Source organism: Sarcophilus harrisii, chromosome 1 (genome assembly GCF_902635505.1).
Source record: "Sarcophilus harrisii chromosome 1, mSarHar1.11, whole genome shotgun sequence".
Classification (NCBI taxonomy): Eukaryota; Metazoa; Chordata; class Mammalia; order Dasyuromorphia; family Dasyuridae; genus Sarcophilus; species Sarcophilus harrisii.
In genome coordinates this window covers 213,407,678-213,429,871 of record NC_045426.1, presented here as the reverse complement: position 1 = coordinate 213,429,871, position 22,194 = coordinate 213,407,678, and the positions used below count along the sequence as shown (strand labels likewise).

At 34.3% G+C, this 22,194-nt stretch overlaps 1 protein-coding gene across 1 annotated transcript in view; it reads right to left on the bottom strand.

The window, feature by feature from the left end:
* TMEFF1 (transmembrane protein with EGF like and two follistatin like domains 1) overlaps window positions 1-22,194 on the bottom strand; it is a 137,556-nt gene that overhangs the window by 71,447 nt on the left and 43,915 nt on the right. Inside the window, exon 3 of the mRNA XM_031969184.1 lies at window positions 7,154-7,283. Within this exon, the coding sequence (XP_031825044.1) occupies window positions 7,154-7,283 (130 nt within the window). The remainder of the gene's footprint in view (window positions 1-7,153; window positions 7,284-22,194) is intronic.

The window sequence follows — 22,194 nt, the reverse complement described above, 5'->3', positions numbered from 1 at the left end:
AAGGTTAATTAAAAAAACAAAAACAACACTCCCTGATCTCATAGTCTCATGGAGAAGACAGTATATTGAGCACATCTCTTGGTTTTGTTGTTCATTTTCTCTTGACTGTCCTTCATGGCTGAAATGCTCTCCTCCCTCTGCTCCAAATTCCCTGACTTCTTTTAAGTTTCAACTAAAATCCTATCTTCTACAGGAAACCTTTTTCAACTCCTCTTAATTTTAGCACCTTCCCTTGGTTAATTATCTCCTATTTATCCTGTATTTAACTTGCTTTGTACTTATTTATTTGTTCCATTAGTTCCTTAAGGGACTGTCTTTTGCCTCTTTTTTGTTCTCTAGTGCTTAGTCCAGTGCTTGGCATGCAGTAGGTGTTTAATAAATGCTTATTAACTGATTGTTGATGGAAAAAAAACTATATGCATACAAAATATGGACAGGATTAATTGGGGGAAGTCTCAGAGGGAAGATATTAAAATTAAGAAGAACTGGGCAAGGTTTCATTCACCCTAACAGCCATGGGGCAGACAGATGTGGACTTTACCAGCATCTTACTTACCAACCATTCTCCCATGAGGAAGAGATTCAGCATTAAAAAAAAAAAAATTTCCCTACTATTACTAGATATGTAGATGAGGCATTAAACCAGTTATACAGTTAAACTAGCCTAAACCTAATGGTCATCAGAGATTACTGAGCCCAGTAGCATAGGCAAGTCTGGTTCTTATCCCCCCAAAAAATGTTTTTCCTATTTCCATTCAAGCATATATAGACTAGAAAGCTGCGACTAGGGATCAATATTTTCCCAGCCACACAAAAAAAACAAGACATGTGAACAAGTGCCAAGACTGGCCTGGAAAGGAACATGTATTCACAGTAGAGGGAAAAGACAGGTTTGATCACAGAGCGAATCAGACAGATTGCTAGCGACATCTTGACACTGCTGTGGAAATTACTCCCCAGGAAAGCTGAGCTGGGTTTCATATCTGTGGGGGGATGCTGCTACTGCTGGCTGGGAGGGCCCAGAACAGCAGGATGTGGGCAATCATTCACAAGTACCCCAGCTGTGTCCCATGACAAATGAGCCCCTTCTGCCACTGTTGCAGGGAGCAACTGTGTCAGCTCCAAGTCCATCAGTCAAGTATAATGAATCATAACAGAGCTCCACCAATTAATCATTGCATATGTAAATTAAAATATGCCTATTAAAGCATCTCCCCAGAACCAAAGCTGTACTGTTGCCAAATTAATTTTCTTCATGAGTGATCTGGTCATGTCATTCTTTTGTTCAAAATTTTTTGATGGCTCCCTATTGCCTCCTGAGTAAAGTCTCAAACCCTTAGTTTTGGCACTCAAATTTTTTCCATAATCTGCTACATTCTACCTTTTCAGTATTATCTGAAAGGACTCCAGGCATGGTAATGTACATTTCTACTCCCCAATGAACTACTTATCAATCCCTGTATGTGTCCTGCTTTTCATGCTTCCATTTCTTTATTCATAACATTCTCTTTAAATGCTGAATAAGTTGTGACAGATGATTATGAGGGAACACTATTGTACTCCAGGAAATGATAAGCAGAATTGGTTTTTAGATAACATGGGAAGACATATATGAACAGATGCAAAGTGAAGTGAGCAGAACAGGGAGATCAGTGTACATCGTAACAGCATCATAAGGATGATAACTGTGAAAGACTTAGCTATTCTGATCAAGATAATAATATAAGGCAATCCCAAAGGACCTATGATGAAAAATATTCTTCATCTCCAGAGACAGAACTAATGAACTCTGAGTGTAGTCTAAAACATCTTATTTTTCTTTCTTTTTTGGGTAAATTGCTAATTGCTAATGGAAATACTTTTTTGCTAATGGAAATACTTTGCTTCTAATTGGTAATTATTGCTAACATGGAAATTTTTACCATTTTGTATAACTTTACATGAATAATGGATATCATTTTGTTTGCCTTTTCAATGCATGGAAGAGGGCTACAAAGAAGGAAAAATTTTGGAATTCAAAATTTTAAAAAATGAATGTTAAAATTAAATATTTTTTACAAATAATATTCTACTTTCTTGGAATACTTTTCTCTATCATCTCCACTTATTAAAATTCTACTCACTATTTGAGACTCAGATCAAATGCTCCCTCCTCTTCTATGGAGCCTTCCCTGGTGTTGAGAGTCCAACTTGATCTATTTTTCCTTGGATTTTCCTTTGTTCATGACTACTGAACTCAAACACATAACCTCAAATCTTCTGAATCAGTCTAGACCAGATAGCTGTGTGCTCAAAACTTGACCTACAATATAATTCACATAAGGGAGGATAATGAGTAAAAAAAAAAAATTGCACTTTGGGTCTGGGATGACCAGTTTGAGCACACTGTCATGTCCTTCACACAATGTGAAAACTCTGGCAAGCTTCCAAAGGTTTATAAATGTCATATTCCCAAAAGATCTGCTCCCCTGGGTGGAAAGAGTCTACTTGAATGACATGCTGAGGTACCACTGGGACCAAATATAGTACCATCAATCATTCTTGACAGTATTAGTCCACATCCAAGAATAGTGGCTTTTTGGGAAAGCAATGTAGTTTAACAGAGAAGAGATAGAGTCTGTAGGGCACACTACAAGCTAGAAAGGGATAATGATTAGCCACACGAGGTAGCTTCTATATTGAAATAAGAAACCCACACCAAACAAATGACTTTTAGTCATTCCTGGGCTTCACAGATTACCACTGCTGGGTCATCTTCAGATTATCCATCCTGACAGAGAGACAGTTGGTAGAAGAGTGGAGCAGAGATATAGTGCTGGACCTAGAGTTAGGAAGACTTCAGATCCCATCTAAGACACTTACTGGCCCTAGACAAGTCACTTAACTGCTGCTTGCCTCAGTTTCCTCATCTGTAGAATCTATATAAAACTAGCACCAATCTCCCAGGGTAGCTATGAGCATCAAAGGAGATAATAAAACATTTGGTACAATGCCTGTCACTTAGTAGGTGCTATGCAAATACTTATTCCCTTTCTTCCTTTCCTGATGTTATACCTGAACACTCTATTAAAGGATTTGAAAGCTTTTCTGTGGTCCCTTGTGGTAGAAATGCTTTTCATGAATTCCAGAGAAGGCTCCATTCTGGAATACCTCAAATTTAACTTGCTATTTGTTGTAGAAGTTAACCCTTCCAGACTACATCAAAATAACCATATTTTTCCAATTTGATCCTTAATATGCCATGCCCTGGACATGTGCAGAATACTAGAAATTGCTCTGAATTAAATAGAATTATATTACTTGGGAAAGAATGTCTTTCTGTAAAGCAGTATTTGAGGTCTGGGAACAGTACTTAGAGCAGAGGTTCTTAACCTTTTTGTATGTCACGGGTCCTTTGGACCTGGCAAAGCCTTTAGACTCCTTCTCAGAATAATGTTTTTAAAAGAAAAAATGTAAAATATAAGATTACAGAGGAAACCAATTATATCAAAATAAAGATGCAGCATGTTTCTATCCAAGCTTATGGATACCTACATTCTGTTTGGGAGACCTCACATAAAGAATACTTGTCCTAGAGGAATTCATATACCAAATCATCCTGAAAAACACAGAAATCTGAAGTATGTGCAGTTAGTCTTCAAACTGAAATGGCACCCAAGATGGAAGACCCTGTTCTCTACTTGTTTCAATTTTAGAAAAGACTAACCCCATAGAAGATTGTAAGATACAAGGTAAGAATTGAAAGTCAGACTTCCCAATTACCCCTGCTGACATAAAACTTGTGGGTTAGACAAACTTAACCAGACATTGTGAACAGAAGATAGAATCAGGTAGATTTGGAATCAGGAAGACTGAAATTCAAATCTTGCCTCAGATACTCACTGGTCAAATCACTTAATCTCTTAAAGCTTCAGTTAATTTATCTGTAAATAGGGAGTGAGGGAAAGGAAAGGAAAGCTGAAGGAAGCTGGACTTAGTGACCTATAAGGTTACTTCCAGCTTTAAATCTATGATCCTTTGATTCTATGGACAGTAATAGAAACAAGATTCTGATTACTATAATTATGAACTATTAATTATATTATAATATAATTACTCAGAAAGAGGCTCCATCTCTGATAATTTTGTGGATCTATACTCATATCTCTGTATGTCTACTTGGAAAAGCCCAGATGAAAATACTATAACTGGACCAAGATGCATCAAAAATATGAGACATATAGAGTTATTTAAAACATGGCTTTTGGTGGCCATAAATACAGTCAACATTGACACAAAGTCAAGCAGACATGTAAAGTCTATGCTCAGGTCAAGGACCTGATAGGAAAATCTTTAGGATTACTATAATCCCTTTTAAATTTCAATTTCAAAATTCAAAATTCAAATTTCTAGAACTTCTGGAGATCAGTGTCCCTGATTTGCCTCCATTTCCAAGAACAGGACACCATCTTGACAATTAGAGATACTAAGATGATCTGTTTGCCTACAAGAAATCTACTATTACCACTAAAATATTTTTCAGCTGTATGACCTACTGTTCTACTTTCTCTGAAAGAAAATCTCTCAATTTCTCATCCCTGAACACATGCTACAAATCTCTGCAAATAAAAATTCATTTCTTTGTAGCTTATCATTCCCCTTTCAACAGGCAACTAATGGCACAACACAATAGAAAGAAAGGATAGACCTGGAATAGGTAGGTGGGAGCCATACAGTAAGTCCCAGAGGGTTCACAGATGCCCAGAGTGAAGACAACCCTCTGCTTTTAAGAGACTATCAGGATGGTCTTCTTAGACCAGGAGACAGTGAAGTAGCCATGGTTAGAAACCAGCCCATAGTGTTTGTGACAGAACATAATGAGAGCAGAGAAGGCAGAGAATGTATGGAAACTTGTTATATGAAAACAAATTATTACAATTTAAGGATTCACATTCTTTAAGGCAACTAGGTGATACAATGGATAGAGTGCTGAATTTGGAGTCAGAAAGTTGCAAGATTCAATGCAGTCAATTCTATTTCAATGCACTAGCTATGTGACCTTAGACAAGTCACTTCACCCTGCCTCAGTTTCCCCATCTGTAAAATGAGCTGGAGAAGGAAATGACAACCCACTATAGTGTCCTTGCCAAGGAAACCCCAAATAGGGGGTTGTACACAACTGAAAATAACTTAATAGCAACCACATCACACCCTTCCCACTGCATTGTTCTACTAGATCTGTTCTATGCAGAATCTTCTTGGCTTTGGATTCATTGCTTTTGAATTCAGAGCAAGTTTTTCAATCTAGCTTTTTGGATCTGATTCTGAATCCAGATTTTGGACCATCTTATGCCCACCTACCCCATTTCTATGTCCATTGATCCCATACAATATCCTAGTTTCTCAGTTTTAAAAACCCACAAGATATTTGACTTTATTTCAACCAAACAAATATAATCACATCTTACCATTCTACTTCTTCCTTCCCTAATAAAGTGTCCTACTTTCTCCTTCCTTAATAAAGAAAAAAAATCTGACATTCTTTTATCCAATTTTAACCCAATGTCATTCTCTCTCTTTCCCTTCCTCAATCCTCCTAACCCTATTTTTTGCTTTCATCATGACCTCCAATTCCTCCATCCCTCAGTGTTTTCTCAGACCACTACCACTAGTCTAGCTTCATTTTCCTCCCCTTCCAATCTGCACCAAATAGTTAATTAACTGAATTCTACACAGTAATCAATTCTTGAATTCTTCACTCCTTTTTTCCCATCATTATTCATCTCTTGCCAGATCTCAGCCCTATATAAGTCATCTTTTCCACTCCTACTCACATGCTGTTGAACAGAACTAGAGGAAGTCACACAGCTGTGTTTACTGAATATACTACAGATTTATGTCCTTCCACCAGACCATCAGTGAAGTAAGTCAATTCTTTTATTCTTCTTTAATGGTTTCTCAATTTCACTCCCCTTTTAAATTATTCCAGTTCTCCTCTTCGTAAACCTCACACATCTTCCTCTCCCCCAAATCTCTTAGTTAAGAATTTTGCTTATCAAATTAATGAAAAAAATTGAAGCTATTTGATATCAGCTTCTTCTTCCAACCTTCTCTTCACCTCAAACGCCACCAAGAAATGTGAACTATTAACAATTATTTGGAAAAAAATTCCAACTCATCAATGAGAAAAATTTAAATTAAAACAACTCTGGTGTTTTGCCTTACATCCATTAAATTGTCAAAGATGATAAAAGATGGAAATCGTCAATGTTGAAGGGCTGGGGAAAGTCATACACTAATATACTGTTGGTGAAGCTGTGGATGGGTAAAAATCATTCTTAAAAATAATTTGGGGGCAACTAGTTTGTGTAGTGGATAGAGCACCACCTCTGAAGTCAGAAGAACCTGAGTTCAAATCTGGCTTCAGATACTTAATACTTCCTGGCTGTGTGACCCTGGGAAAGTCACTTAACTCCAATTGCCTCAGTGATAATAATAATAATAATAATAAATATTTGAGTTAGTTATTAACAAAAAGATTAAGCTATTCATTTCTATTGACCCAGCAAACCCACTACTGGACAAGTCAAGATCAAGAAACACCGGTTAAATAAATACAGAAATACAACATACAGCTGAAGAAAATTTTAAAAACGAAAAGAAAGTTTTTATATATACAAAAGTACTAATGGCATTCATGTTTTTTAAGGAAGCAAAAAAATTCAATCAAAGTGGAGAATGATTGAATAAACTATAATATATCAATGTAATACAATGTTATTATGTTACAACATACGATGAGTGTGAAGGATTCAGAGAAAAATAGGAAGATCTGTATAAACAAACGCAGAGTGAAAAAGAAAGCCGGTAGAAGAATGTATGCAACTACCATAAAATAAATGAAAACAACACAGAAAGAGAACAGAATTCAGGTTAAATGCAATTACTAGAGGAAATTAATGAAACTCTCTCCCCTTAGGAGGGATGAGGAAGGATGATGATGGTTAAAAAATGGAAGATGAAAACAAACATGATCACTATACTGATTAGTTCTGATAGATAACTCTTTATTATAAGAAAGGATTCTGGAGCAAAAGAGAAGGGCTAAAGAGGTACATCATGATATGATTGTGATGTAAAGAGCAAAAAAAAAAAAAATTAGTATAATACATACCAGAGTAACATGGTCCTCTTGACACTACTGTTATCTCTTTCTGATGTTTACAAGAAGCTCTTCTGAGGAAGCATTCATTTTGGTAAGTGTCTCCATTTGAGCCACAGACAGGAATGTAATTTGTATGACACTATAAAAATAAAAATAAGTTATCAAAACTAAATATGAATATTAAATTTCCTTGCAAAATATTTGTATAATGTTATGACAGCTTCTTCCTGGAGAATCCATTGATATTTTCCATGGCTGAAACAAATGTATGCTAGTCTCATTATTCAAAGATGGCATTGTATTAATAGAATCAGACCTCCAGAACACTACAAATTTTTCAATGAGATCCATTATCCAAAGCAAACTGAGTAACTAATCATCTACATAAAAAACCAAAGTGGATAAAAAGTATATACTGATGGACAACCCATATAGAGTGTGTATATTTTGGATAGGCAATACAGAAAGCAAAAGGAGATGGAGTGAGAATTATATAGAAAAAGATTGGATTGGATTACATTTACAATATTATTCAGTGCTTTCAGTGATTCAAAGCTACCTGATTCTGGAAAAACTCAGTTTTTAGTCCTACTATTCTTTTGGTATCAGTGGTCATGAATCACCAAGACCTCAGAAATCATTCAAAGTCACAGATGACTTCAGTGACGATAAAAAAAAACAAAAACAAAAACAAAAGCACATAGTTGATAAAAACAGGTCATATCACATTGCCAACAATGACCTGTGCCTAAGAAGTGCTGTAAAAAATATTACCAAGTACATATACTACTAGAAAAGAAGTATACTTCTTGGTGAAAAGAAACAACAGATGAATTGTTCAAGTGTCACACCGGTATCCTTAAGTTATTAAAAGACCCAGAGTAAGGCCTTCAATGAAATTAAATGGAGGATTTTTAGAAAGACATAGGTGAGAATTACACAGTATGGGATGTAGATAAGTTATTACCTCAGTTACAGAGAGAGTAGTCATATGGAAGATATCACAAACATATACAAATACCCATAAGAAGAATGAAATTATTCATAATCCAATATTAATTCCTGGGAGCTTGATAGTGCAATGGACAGAATATTAGACAAGAGTCAGAAAGACATGAGTTCAAATCTTATACTTGTTATATGACTCTGGATAACTCACTTAATGGCTTTCTATCTCAGTTTCCTCATGTAAAATGGGGTTAATAATAATAATAATAATACCTCTCAAGGTTGTTATTAGGATACAATAAGATAATATTTGTAATATGAAGCAATATATAAATTTTAGTTATTATTATTAACAAAAGTTACCTCACAGGAATGTTGGGAGGATTAAATAAGATAATATAGGTCAAAACCTTTTGTAAATATGAAAAATAAGCAATATTATTATTATTCATTGATCAGCCAACATTTATTTAGGACACATTTCATCCTGGAATTATGCTAAGTGTTATAGTTATAACATATCCTTTTTTCCAATCTGGTTAAAGAAATACAACATATATACATCTAAAGATAACTTGAAGTATCCAATAGATATTAGATGAGTGGTTACCATGGTGCTAGAAGAGTATGGTCAGAAAAAGAAGTCAGAGGGATCAGGGAAGGCTGAAGAAAGGAACTAAGACTGGAACCCAATGCTAAAAACAAAGTTGGTAAGATTCAAAAAGATCAAAAAAGGAATAAGACCTAGATGAAGGAAACTGTTGCAGCAAACATTTGCTTAGAAGACAGTGAAGAGATCCATGCGACCAAATCAAAGGGCTCACCTAGGATGGTAACAGGATTCAAAATGAAAATGGTAGCTTAGGGCCAGATTGTGACTGGTCTTTCTAGTGGATAGGATGATTTAAGCTGATTCCCTGTTAGGTTAAGTTCATATTCCACAGTTAATAAAATGTTTATTTAGTAATAGCATAGAAAGGATAGTCAACAAGAATATTGTAGCATTCAGCTTGGGTGGGCAGCCCCATCCCTTTTATACTGAAACACCTCTGGTCAGGAGAGCAAGAATTGCAATTCACTTAGTTCTGGTCTCACCTAACCAGAAGAAACCATGTGGATAGGCCTTTTTATATCTTAATAAGGTTAAAAATTTTAACTTGCACTGTGAAACTGTTTTTTAAGTATTTTAATAATTGAATTTCAATATAATTAAAATATATAATTTTCTTTGCCATATTATGTACTTTATTTTATACATTTTAAAATAGTACTTTGAGAAGGAACCTAGGGATTTCATCATATTGCCAAAGGGATACATCACAGGAAAAAAAAGGTAAAAACTCTTGCCTTAAGGTGACTAATAAAGTCATATTAATATAAGCAGAGGGCCCCACAAAGCTGTATTAATGGAGATTCAGCTTGAACTTTAGCTCCTGAGGCTAGTCAAGTCACCATTTTATTATGTACTTCTTCCATCAATGTAGATCACAATTCCTTCTGTACTTTAATGACTATGGACAAAAACTTTGTCAGCTGGTGGCCAGATTTAGGAGAATGAGCCTCTCTGAATTTAGTCTAGTCCTAGGACTATAGACACATAATCTTTTGCTCTCTTAAAAAGATCTGTCTGAGTTTATGTTTCTCAGCAAAGGAAGTCACTTGTAGGAATCAACAGAGAAATTATTAATAGCACTTTTATTATAAATATATAAAGTTATGTTATGTCTCAAAAAAAATACCAAAACTATATCTAATGGGAAAAGAATGTTTTTGAGACTTTTTGCACTCATTTGGGCCTATTTCCCAGACAGTATTATTGCTGCCTATCACCATGCTATCAGGAGAGCCATTACTATTTCTGCTTATGTCTCTAACACCAGGATAATGAAATAATGTAGGGTCATATTAGGAATTTCCTTGTTTTTCACTCTTTATTCATTTAACTCTAACCAGTAATACTTTTTTTGACTCTACCTATGGATTAGGCCTACAAATATTCAGAGGCCATTTTTTAATTTGTGCAGGAATTCTCTAAAAGCTTCATTTTTATATTGGTTTTGTTGCTGTACCCTGTGCCTATTATTTACACTTCTTGATTAAATTCTGATATCTTGTTTACTTTTTGGCCTAAACTCCTGACCCTCCCCTACCCCACCCAACTCTTCTAGTCAGACGTCCTGATCTTTATTGATTGTCTTCTGCAGGTTACTTGTTAATTGACCTTCTAGTTATATAAATAAATGGTCTTGAAGAAGAGGATTTAATTTTCTAGACATGCTGAAATAATGGACTCATAGTGAGAATTTGAGTGCTTTGAGCTGATTTTAAGAACACATTTGGCAGGAGCCCCAAGGATTTGAAGAAGGCTTGAAATGAAAGGTGGGGGAGAAGGCACAAATAAAATACAAAAGTAATAAATTATAACAGGTTCAACACAGAAATAAGAATAGTCAAGGAGGTTAAAAAAATGAGGAAATAGGAGGCGAGAAGGATGAAATTATTTATAGACTGAGTTGCTGGACTGCCTCTTAAATCATAAGATTGACAGGCAGAAATAGATGGTATCTAACAAGGAATCCTAAGAATATATTTAGCTAGGTACTTGCAAATCTAATTGAAGGGGATTAAACTGAAAAGTAAAAGGAGAGAGAAAATTGCCTATGTATATTTATCAGTCTGGATATTAGAGAGGGACTTTTTAAAACTTTTTCTATTTCCAACCCTTTTTCACCTGAGAAATTTTATGTGACTCTGGGTACACACACATACACACACACACACACACACACACACACATACACACACACATATTTACATATAAATATAGGTAATAAATATACAAATCAAACATTTACTAAAAATAAATCATAATTTCATGACCCCCATATTTAATTATAAAACCCCATATGGTGTTAGGAGCCATAGTTTAAGAAGCTGGGCCATAGAGACTACCACATAAAGAAGAAAACAATAATAGAGATACCCATTTCCTCAATCTAATCAAATCCCATGACCACTTTTCTACCTCACATCAGCCACACAGACCCATTCAGTCTCATCCTTAATCTTGCCACCATTCACTGGAACCTACTTTGGTTCGGGTAAGAGTAAAATCTAGTCCACAGCTTCTTTTTCCATCCCTATTCTCCCAGGGGAAAATTCCCACCTAGAGTTTCTAGATCTGTCATTTTATTCCTTTTACCCATTCAAACTCAAACTAAGTTGATGGAGGTGGGAGGAAGAGAGGGATGAAACTTTCATGTTTATCTGTGCTTTCTATGCTACTTGATACTGCTAATACAATATATATTCATTAACAGTGGTATTTATCTCTAAGGTTATAAGTTCACAGTTCAGCACTGAGAAATGGAGAACAAGCCAGTCCATATGTGATTCCCCAGATCCTAGTCCAGAATGAAGGCAAAAAAAAAAAAAAAGAGAAACAAATAAAACTTAGAGAGGGTCTCTACATTTTTTATACATAGTGAATTTTTTGGAGTGTGATTTTTAAATATATCATAGAACATATATCTTTGAACCCAGAAAAAATGTTAAATAAGGAATTGAGCCTGTGTGTAGGCTCAATTTGTATTCAGGTGTACCTTTTAGCACTGCTGTTGGCATCTAATTGAACTTGTCCATCTATGATTTTCTAATATACAGATCCATGCCCCTGTTTTACATGGTGTAGTCTGCTCCTTTTCATCTGAATTTTGAGGGCTATTTGCTTGTATTATTCCGTTTGATACAAGAAAGTGCCCCTAGAAAACCCATGATTCTATTGCCTGAGCTATGTGGTCTGGAGACAGGAGAACTAGGAAGCCCAGGAATCAGGACAAGTCAAGAAAACAAAGTTTGAAAACAATGACTCAAGTGGATGATCTCAAACCCAGAGTGCACATAAGGAGGAGAATGTGGCTGAATGTGTTAAGAGGCTTACTGGCATTGTGAATGCAAAATGTTTTTTTTAAAATTAACAATTTTGTGCAACAAGATAATTGTATTAATATATATGCCTATATTGGATTTACATATATTTTTACCATGTTTAACATATACTGGATTACTTGCCATCTAGGAGAGGGGATGGGGAAAAGGGAGGAAAATTGGAACACAAGCTTGAAAAATTATCCTTGCATATATTTTGAAAATAAAAAGCTTCAATTAAAAATATATATAATAATTTTTTTAAATGAAAAAAATTAACATTTGGGGCAGCTAGAGGATCCAGTGGATAGAGTACCAACCCTGGAGTCAGGAGGAGCTGAATGCAAATCCAGCCTCAGACACTTACTAACTGTGTGACTTTGGGCAAGTCACTTAGCCCCAGTTGCTTCCCCTTCCAAAAGGAAAGGAAAAAAAAAACGCTTCTGCAATACGTATATTTTCAGAACTATAAAATGGACCATAACAGATTTGGGTAGTATCTTTGCAAAAAACAATGAAAATACAGGAATCATCATAAGGTACCTAATACAACATTAAGAGCATTGATATGAATTTTTAGTGCACATGGGAAACTGGTTAAAAAAATTAAAAGAAATGTTTTTAGGACAAGCAAATATCAATTTATTAAGCAAAATTAAGGGATCATAATAGATGCATTCAAACCATTGGATTTGGTGGATATAGACAAGAGCAATTTATATCTGGAAGGCTTCTTATACGTCTATGATCCAAGAATTAAATCAAAGGACTCCGATTGACATCCACATGAGCTCAACCAAAAATATTCTGACCAAGAAGCTTCAAAACAAAAAAAATGATGAGTCCACCAGTTTTGTTTGTAGAAATGGATGACAGTTCAGTCAGTCAATAAGAATTTATTAAGCTCCTACTATGTACCAAATGCTGTGCTAAGCATTTTGGAAAGGTAAAAGGTAGTTTCTGCTCTTGAGAAACTCATAATTAGAGATCATGTCATTGCTTCCCTGAAACTTGTAAAAAGTTGTCCTTAAGAAATATCAAATTAATGATGACTGTAGATTATGCAAAAAAAAAAAACAAACTCTAAACACATCATTAAAGGCTATAAAAAATTAACACTTACTGAATACACAGTGATCAATCTAAATTACGCAAAGAAACAGAAATAATTCTAATACATCACTGAAGGCTGCACAAATTAAGCACCTGCTAAATATCTAGCAAGACATAACCTGGCGATTAGAATTATATGGAAAGGGGGAGGAAATAAGTATTTATTAGATGCCTACTTGTGATAGGCACTGTGGTGAATGCTTTAAAAATATTATCTCATTTGATCTTCACAACAACCCTATGAAGTAAGTGCTATTACTATTCCCATTTTACATTTGAGGAAAATGAATATATTTTGTGTCTGAGGCAGTATTTGAGCTTGGGTCTTCCGAACTTCAGGCCTAAGGCCCTACCCACTGTGCCACCTAATAGAAGCTTATTTTCTTTCAAAGATTTACAGTCGACAAACCTCTATACTATAAAATAAACTTAAAATACTCTTTAAAACACATCCAATAATCTGTATTTGGATTGGACCATTATCACATATTGAACTGTTTGTTCACAATTGTCCATATAGCAATAGTCCATAAAAATGAAAAAATAGCATTTTAATATGTATCATTATATTAAATATATATAATCTATAAGCTACATGGGATGAGATTTCAAAATATAGTGACTTAATATGATATTTAAAAATCATATAAAATTAGGATGGCATAGATATTAAGAGATCCAGAGTCTGGGCCCAGTAGATTCCAGCCCTCCTATTTTGAAATTGTGCTTCAAGTATTAATGCAAAGGCTGCTGGTTCTCTTGGCAATACATTCCTGGAGAACTCAGGGAAAGTCCTCTAAGCAGAATAGTGAAAGCATTGTACTACCTGTATATCTAAATTATTTAAATTTTATCTTTCTCTAAACAATATGGGAACTTTCACTAAGTTTACTTGACCTTAGCAGTTTATCTTTGAATATGTTCATCAATTTAATGACCAGATCTATGAAATAATCTATGCTCTGCCTTCCCCTATAGTGTACATCTTAGTATTTTACCTTGCCCTTCCTATCTTTTGATTTTTTTTCTCCATGATTATAAAAAGTTTTCCTTTGCCAAATCATTTTGAGAAACTATTGCTGTTCAGGGTCTTCTGGAATTTTTTTTCAAAGAGTCTCTCCCACATGGCAATATAAGTCAATAAAAGACATATGCCTTACTCTTGTAGTCAAAGTGCTGGTTATTTTTTGATAGCTCTGGTGCTGTACCTATTATTATATTACAGCACCTATCTGGTATTGTGAACATGGATGCTGTACCTATTATTGTGTGTGCCCCTGGTATGCCAACTTGGAGAATCTTCTATCACCAAATTCCTGTTAGGTATTCTATAGAGATTTCTACTCTCCATGTGGATACTTTATCTTCCTGTTGCACAAAGCAGGACCAAACAGCATGACTTGATCAAAACATATTTCTGTAAGGTCCTTTCTCCTAAACAGGTGAATGATGTATTTTTCCCCTCTCTAAGAGAAGTTGAAAATTTTGGATGGGGTCAAAAAATTGGGACACTAATTCATTGTTGGTAGAATTGCGCACTGATCCAACCATTTTGGAGAGCAAGCCAGAATTATGTCCAAAGAGTTAATAAAATTCCTATACCCTTTGATCTAGCAATACCACTACCAAGTGTATTTTAAGGATGATTAGGGGAAAAGGAAAAGAAGTGTATTTTCTAAAACATTAAACAAGTTTTTCTTTATGATGGCAAAGAACTGAAAATTGCAGGGATGCCCATCAATTGGGGAATAGCTGGACAAGATAGGGTATATGATTGTGATGAAATATTACTGTGCTCTAAGAAATGATTTTAGAAAAACATGGAAAGAATTGCACGAAATAATGAAGAGCAAAATGAGCAAAACTAAGAGAATATTATATATAGTAACAGCATTATTATTTTAAGAACAACTTTGAGAGAATGAGTCGTTTTTACTATCATAAATACTTAAAGTATAACTATATATATATATATATATATAACTATAAAGGACATAGGAAGAAAAATACTATCTGCATATAAAGAAAGAACTATATAGAAGTATATATAAAATAATTATATATACACTACTTGTGTTTTGTGGTAGCAAACTCTAAAGTGGAGAGAGGAGAGGAAAAAAGAAAGGAAAATTATATGATAGCTTTATCCTATATTTAAAAGAAATAGCAAGTTGTGCATAATAGATTTGAAGTTTCATCTGCAATCATCTTTTTTATACTATGTTATGGAAATGCTTTTTTCATTCCATAAATTAAAAATAAATTTTTCTCAATAGTATTTTATTTATCTAGTTACATGTAAAAATGGTTTTCAACATTCATTTTTGTAAGATTTTGAGTTCCAATTTTTTCTCTCTCCCTTTCTTACTTTTCTCCTCAAGACAGCTCAAGCAATCTGATAAAGATTATACATGTACGATAATTTTAAGTATATTTCCAATTGGTCATATTGTGAAAGAAAAATCAGACCAAAAGGGGAAAAACCAAGAGAAAGAAAAAGCAAACAAACAAAAGGTGACAATAGCATCCTTTGCTCTGCATTCAGATTCCATAGTTCTGTCTCTGGATGAAAATGGCATTTTCCAAGTTTATTGGAGTTGTCAACATAATTTTCAATAAAACAAATTTATTTAAAGAATTTTTAAAAAATAAGAGGAGTTGTTCAATATGATATGTGTGGGAGACTTAGCAGCTACTGTACTATAAGAAATAGTTACATGGCACAGTAGGTAGAATATTGAACTTGGAGATAGGAAGACCTGAATTCTAATGTGACCCAGGCAAATCCCTGGGGATGATAATTGTCACTTATTTCATAAAAGTGCTTTGGGAATAAAAAAAATAACATATATATGTATATACATATATATATAACATATATATGTAAGGTGTTTTTATAACTACAAAGTAAATATTAGCTACTATTATTACTTAGATCCAAAGACTGTTCCTTCATATAGAAACCTTCCTCTGCATCAAACCTTCACCTTCATATCTCTGAAGTAATCCTGGTTTACTGGTTACCTTCTGGTGTAGCTACCTGATATGGTGTTTAGTTAGTTTGAAGGGATTTTCCCAACCCGTTGTTATTGCCCAGGTTTGGGGCAGCTTCTTCTGATACTGATTAATGCTGATTTCTCTGTTCACTGTGAATCTCATTCTTTTCCTAGACAAAGCTCTGTTGTGTGCTGATTTCTGTCCTAAGGGCTTTGTAGAGTTTGATTTTTTTTTCCTTTGAACTTACTAGTTGCCAGTTGTATCTGTCTTTCTGTGTCTATTTGTTTAGGTGGGTGTGAGAAATGAATCAGGGGTTCTGAGGGTTATCACCCTCAGATTGTGTGTCCCTATTTCAAACCTCTCCTGAATTCAGTTGAGTCTCTTTTGTGCATGTTATTCTGTGCAATTAAGTTACTATACATTCCCTAACTACTACTCCTTGCCATTTTAACTACATATGTCAGCTTTAGTGTTATATGAGTGTGATCTGATATTAAAAGTTCTAAGGTACCCCTGCCTCCCATTAGGCATGCTGACTTATTGTCTGTCTTCCCACATAGTCACAGGATCTGTCAGGTTCAGAAAAAAAGAAATCTTTGTATCCCAAGATTACAGTAGGAATTTTCTAAATCTAGATAAAATAAGTACACTTTGAAAGAAAAAATAAAAGGCAAAAAAGTAAGCTTGAAACTGAATGGGAAAATGTATAAAAGTCCAATTATGCTGGCAATGAGTGCTTGCCAGAACAAAATTGGAATGGATCCCAGGAAAAGATACTGTCTGTCTTAATTGTCAATGCTTGAATGCTGGCAAGGATTTTGGTTTTTCTTTTCCAGGTGGGAAGGGAAAGAAAAAAACAATTAATGTGATTTACTTTTATAAAATATAAAGATGGGACTCATTTAAAAATACATCTATAACTGGGTTTCCATTCAAGCTTGGAGCATTTTATGTGTGACTGTGTATGAGGAATGAGACACTGACTTCTTATCAGTAGAGAGAAAGCTGAGAGAGAGATACAATATATCTGTAAAAAGGATTTATAGAGTTGATGTGAAAGAACTTTTGGGAAAAGAGATATACATGGCTCCAGATGCTCTTCAGTGCAAGAGAAGAGAAAAACTATAAGAATGTAGAGGAAGATAGCTATTGAACAAGTCACTGTTTTCTTGATGTTTCCTGAGAGATAGCAAATGGAATTCTTTGAATGATAGCTGGCCCTCTTTCTTACATTAAGATAATGTCTCACCTCACTCCTAGATGAAATGCTCATTCACTCTTGTATATTCTCATTTGTGTGATTTCTCTGATTTTTTTATTTGCCATTTTCTTGGATAAAGGTACCTAATATTCATGAAGCTCTTCTGTAAAAGCAGTATTTGGTGGGAAGGAGTTAAGCTGACAAGTGTAAGCTAAGTGCTACCTTCCTCCTTTAGGAGTAACCAGGAAAGTACCAGAGCTACTTGAAAGGTAGATATAATATATCTATATTATATATATATATATTATATATATATATATATATAGAGAGAGAGAGAGAGAGAGAGAGATAATAGCTAAATAGCCCTCTCAGAATCAGGCAAAGGAAGGAGCAAGAATCTAGTTATGGCCCTTTCCCTACTACCCTCAAGGTGAAAACTGCAGCTTTACTTGAAGAGGGGGAGGTTTGATTACAGAAATATCTATCCATACCTTTAAACTTTTTGTTGTGGTTGTTCAATCATTCCCTACTCTTCAAGACGCTACTTGGTATTTCTTGGCAGAGATACCAGAATAGTTTGCCATTTCCTTTTCCAACTCATTTTACAGATGAGGACACTGAGGCAAACTGGGATTAAATATCTAGCCCTGGATTTACTAAACATTTGAGACCAAACTTAAACTCAGGAAGATGAGTCTTCTACACATTTAGACAACCTGCTTGGGTGTATACATCTATGGACACCTTTGGATGTTCATGAATCATGAATATAAACACATATCTTACCTTTATGAGAAAAATTATTTATCTCTTGTATTAATAATTAATTATTGGATCATTACCAAGGTTTTTTCCTCTTTTCTATCTCCTCATCCAGAAATCAATCAGTGTGGGAAATCTTTACAATATACTTATTCAACCACAATGGCAAAAATCTAATCAGACAATAAAAGAAATTCTAACCTTAAGCTAATGGTACATTTCTGTTCACCATGTTTTTACTCAGACAGGTCTAGGAAATGTTGATTTTCCCTTTCATCAGACAGGTGATATGAAAACTAGTAAATTTCTTTGACCAAGATTTGGGTGATTCAAGTCCTCACTCATTGTAATATTCTTTCTCTCATTAAAAGTTAACCAATCAGAATTGATTGCCACCCTCAGGAACACCTGCTTTTCCAAAGCAATAAGAACTGTAAGCTTACCACCATCAGTGGTCTCTGGTCTAGGAGAAACAGCCAAATGAACATCCTCTTATTAATAAACCTGCTAGTCTTATTAATAAAAGATTAAATCAGTAAGAAACTATGTCTCTCAAAGTTTTTTTTAAACACCATATCCCTCAAACTGTAAACAAAAATACTAACAATAGTATTAATAGTAATAATAATAATAATACAAATAATATTTCAGCAGAGATCTTTTTTTCCTTCTCCTTCCCCTAATCTGGTCAATCAGGGACAGAAAGAGATGATATTATTTCTAATAGAAACAAAACTGACATAGAGAAAGACTCACTTTTTAATCATCAAAATTTGTGGGAAAGTTTTAATTGTCCACTGGAGCCAATCTGAGGAAATGATTTGGTTGAATTCAATTATTTGGCAAATTGAAAAGACCATGTACAGAGCTTGTTGTACTTATCTAAGCATCCACAGGGAATTAGATAAAAGAAAACAAAATTTGTTTTGAAAAACTAATTAGTTCATTACATAGAAAGTGTGCTTAAATGAAAACAGGAATAGGATGAAATAGAAAATTAAAAAAAATAGTTCATACTTGAAACAAGATAAATCAAATGTGGAAAAAGGAAAGCTTAAAGTTAAGTTATTAAAATAGTAGGGAAAATGTGAAATGTTTATAGGGATACACTGAAAAGTACTTAGAAAAGAGTTTAATTTTTTTTAAAGCATGCTAATGAAAATTCAGAAAAACTGGGAAAATATTTTTATAGTCAAAGGTTCTGATAAAGGCATCATTTCCAAAATATACAGAGAACTGACTCTAATTTATAAGAAATCAAGCCATTCTCCAAATGATAAATGGTCAAAGGATATGAACAGACAATTCTCAGATGAATAAATTGAAACTATTTCTAGCCATATGAAAAGATGCTCCAAGTCATTATTAATCAGAGAAATGCAAGTTAAGACAACTCCAAGATACCACTACACACCTGTCAGACTGGCTAGAATGACAGGGAAAGATAATGCAGATTGTTGGAAGGGATGTGGGAAAATAGGGACATGGATACATTGTTGGTGGAATTGTGAATACATCCAGCCATTCTGGAGAGCGATTTGAAACTATGCTCAAAAAGTTATTAAACTGTGCATACCCTTTGATCCAGCAGTGTTACTACTGGGCTTATATCCCAAAGAGATACTAAAGAAGGGAAAGGGACCTGTATGTGCCAAAATGTTTGTGGCAGCCCTCTTTGTAGTGGCCAGAAACTGGAAACTGAGTGGATGCCCATCAATTGGAGAAAGGCTGAATAAATTATGGTGTATGAATTTTATGGAATATTATTGTTCTGTAAAAAATGACCAGCAGGATGATTTCAGAGAGGCCTGAAGAGACTTACATGCACTGATGCTGAGTGAAATGAGCAGAACCAGGAGATCATTATATACTTTAACAACAATTTTGATGGACCTGGCCATCTTCAGCAATGAGATGAACCAAATCAGTTCTAATGGAGCAGTAATGAACTGAACCTGCTATACCCAGTGAAAGAACTATGGGAGATGGCTAAGAACCATTACATTGAATTCCCAATCCCTATATTTTTGCCCACCTGCATTTTTTGATTTCCTTCACAGACTAATTGTACAATATTTCAGAGTCTGATTCTTTTTGTACAGCAAAATAATGGTTTGGACATGTATACTTATTTTGTATTTAATTTATACTTTAATATAGTTAACATGTATTGGTCATCCTGCCATCTAGGGAAGGGGATGGCAGGAAGGAGGGGAAAAATTGGAACACGAGGTTGGCAATTGTCAATGCTGTAAAATTACCCATGCATAATAACCTGTAAATAAAAAGCTATTAAAAATTTTTTTAAAAAGAATGTGAAGCAATAAAAAAAAAGCAAGCTAATGAAAACTCAGAAAAATGAAAGGGAAAGTCATTGAAAATACCAATGATTAATGATTAATATCCCACTTCTGCTGCTTTCTCCTTGTATGACTTTGGGAAAAATCATAACTTCATCTGAAAAATAAAAAGGTTGAACTAAGTGGTCTAGACCTATAAAACTGTTTGGAACTAGAAACTGTCTGAAAAGATTTATTCTCCCCAGAGAGCTAGAAAGATTTCTAATGATTTTCAAGATTAATTTTACAGATAATAGAATAATCCCAGTTGGGCTAATATTTAATGTTTATTTCTCTTCTTTTTGCAACATTATTAACATGGAAATATGTTTTGCTTGATTTCAATGTAATTGATTACACATTTTTTTGCCTTCACAATGGGTGGGGGAAGGATTGATGGGAGGGGGAGAATTTCAAACTCAAAAAATTTTAAATGAATATTAAAAATAAATAATAATTTATGGGTTTTTTTACAAAACTATAAAAAGATAAAGAAATAGTTTGTTTGATATTAAATTCATTCTGCTGTACTGCAGCTAGCTAGGTGATATGGTAGAAAGAACTCTGAACTTGGAATTTAGAAGGCCTTGTTCAAATCCTACCTAATGGCCATATTACTCTGAGCAAGAGCCTGTTTTCCTCATCTATAAAATAATGGATTGAAATATTGCTGTTCAGTTGTTACAGTCATATCCAACTCTTTGTGACCACATTTAGGTCATTGGTATTGGAATGGTTTGCCATTTCCTTCTCCAGTTCATTTTACAAATGAGAAAACTGAGGCAAATAGGATTAAGTGACTCTCAGGATCACACAACTGTTAAGTGTATAAGGCCAGATTTTAACTCAGAAAGATGAATCTTCCTGATGTCAAACCTGGCACTGTATCCAACCCATCTCAAAGATTTCTCCCAGTTCTAATTCTATAATTTTGTGAACTATCTTTTCTTTTGGGTACCTAGTAACACTTTAAGAACATAAAGAGCCTAGCTTAAAAAACAATCTAATTTACAAGTTCTTAGAATTTATCTAATGTTCCCAAGATGTGAGGCAGGGTAAGATACTAGATAGAGATCTGGCTTTCCCCCCCCACCAAAGATCTGGGTCTAAGTTTCACTTCTAAAAACCTATTGCCACTGTGACCTTAGGCACATCACCTGCCTCAAGGCTCGGTTCTCTAAGAATTACCTAAGACTTTAGGATCCGGAAAAGATCTTCTTAAGATAATTTCCCCATCTGGGAGTTTTCTAAACCAATGAAATCATAGGTCCAATGATTCCAGTTCTTATTGCTATCATTACAAAATCATAATCATTATGATTATATTTTATTTACATAATGAATTTAGAGATCTGTTCCTTAAAAATCTGAAGCTATTGAATAAACACTAATTTCTGTCACATATGAAGACACAACTATAAACAATTCCCAATCTCTGCTGATATTGATCTTTATTATAGAAATAATTGTTTCCTGCTTGTTGTAAATGTTAGAACTAACTGTGAGGAAGAATTTCTTAGAATTGAAAATTTAATTTGATGTCACAAACATCATGTATATTGACTATACAAAAGTATTTCTGACCTTTCCCTAGGATCAAACAGAGTTGGGGAAGTTTTGGCCCTTATTTAACTAAAAAAATTCAATCTGTGACTTTCAAATCCAGATCTGATAGAAGCTTAAATAATTATATTCTTCTTCCCTCTCTTATAAGTGAAAATTTCACACCAATGAAGGCTAAGTTTAATATCACTATTTACCCC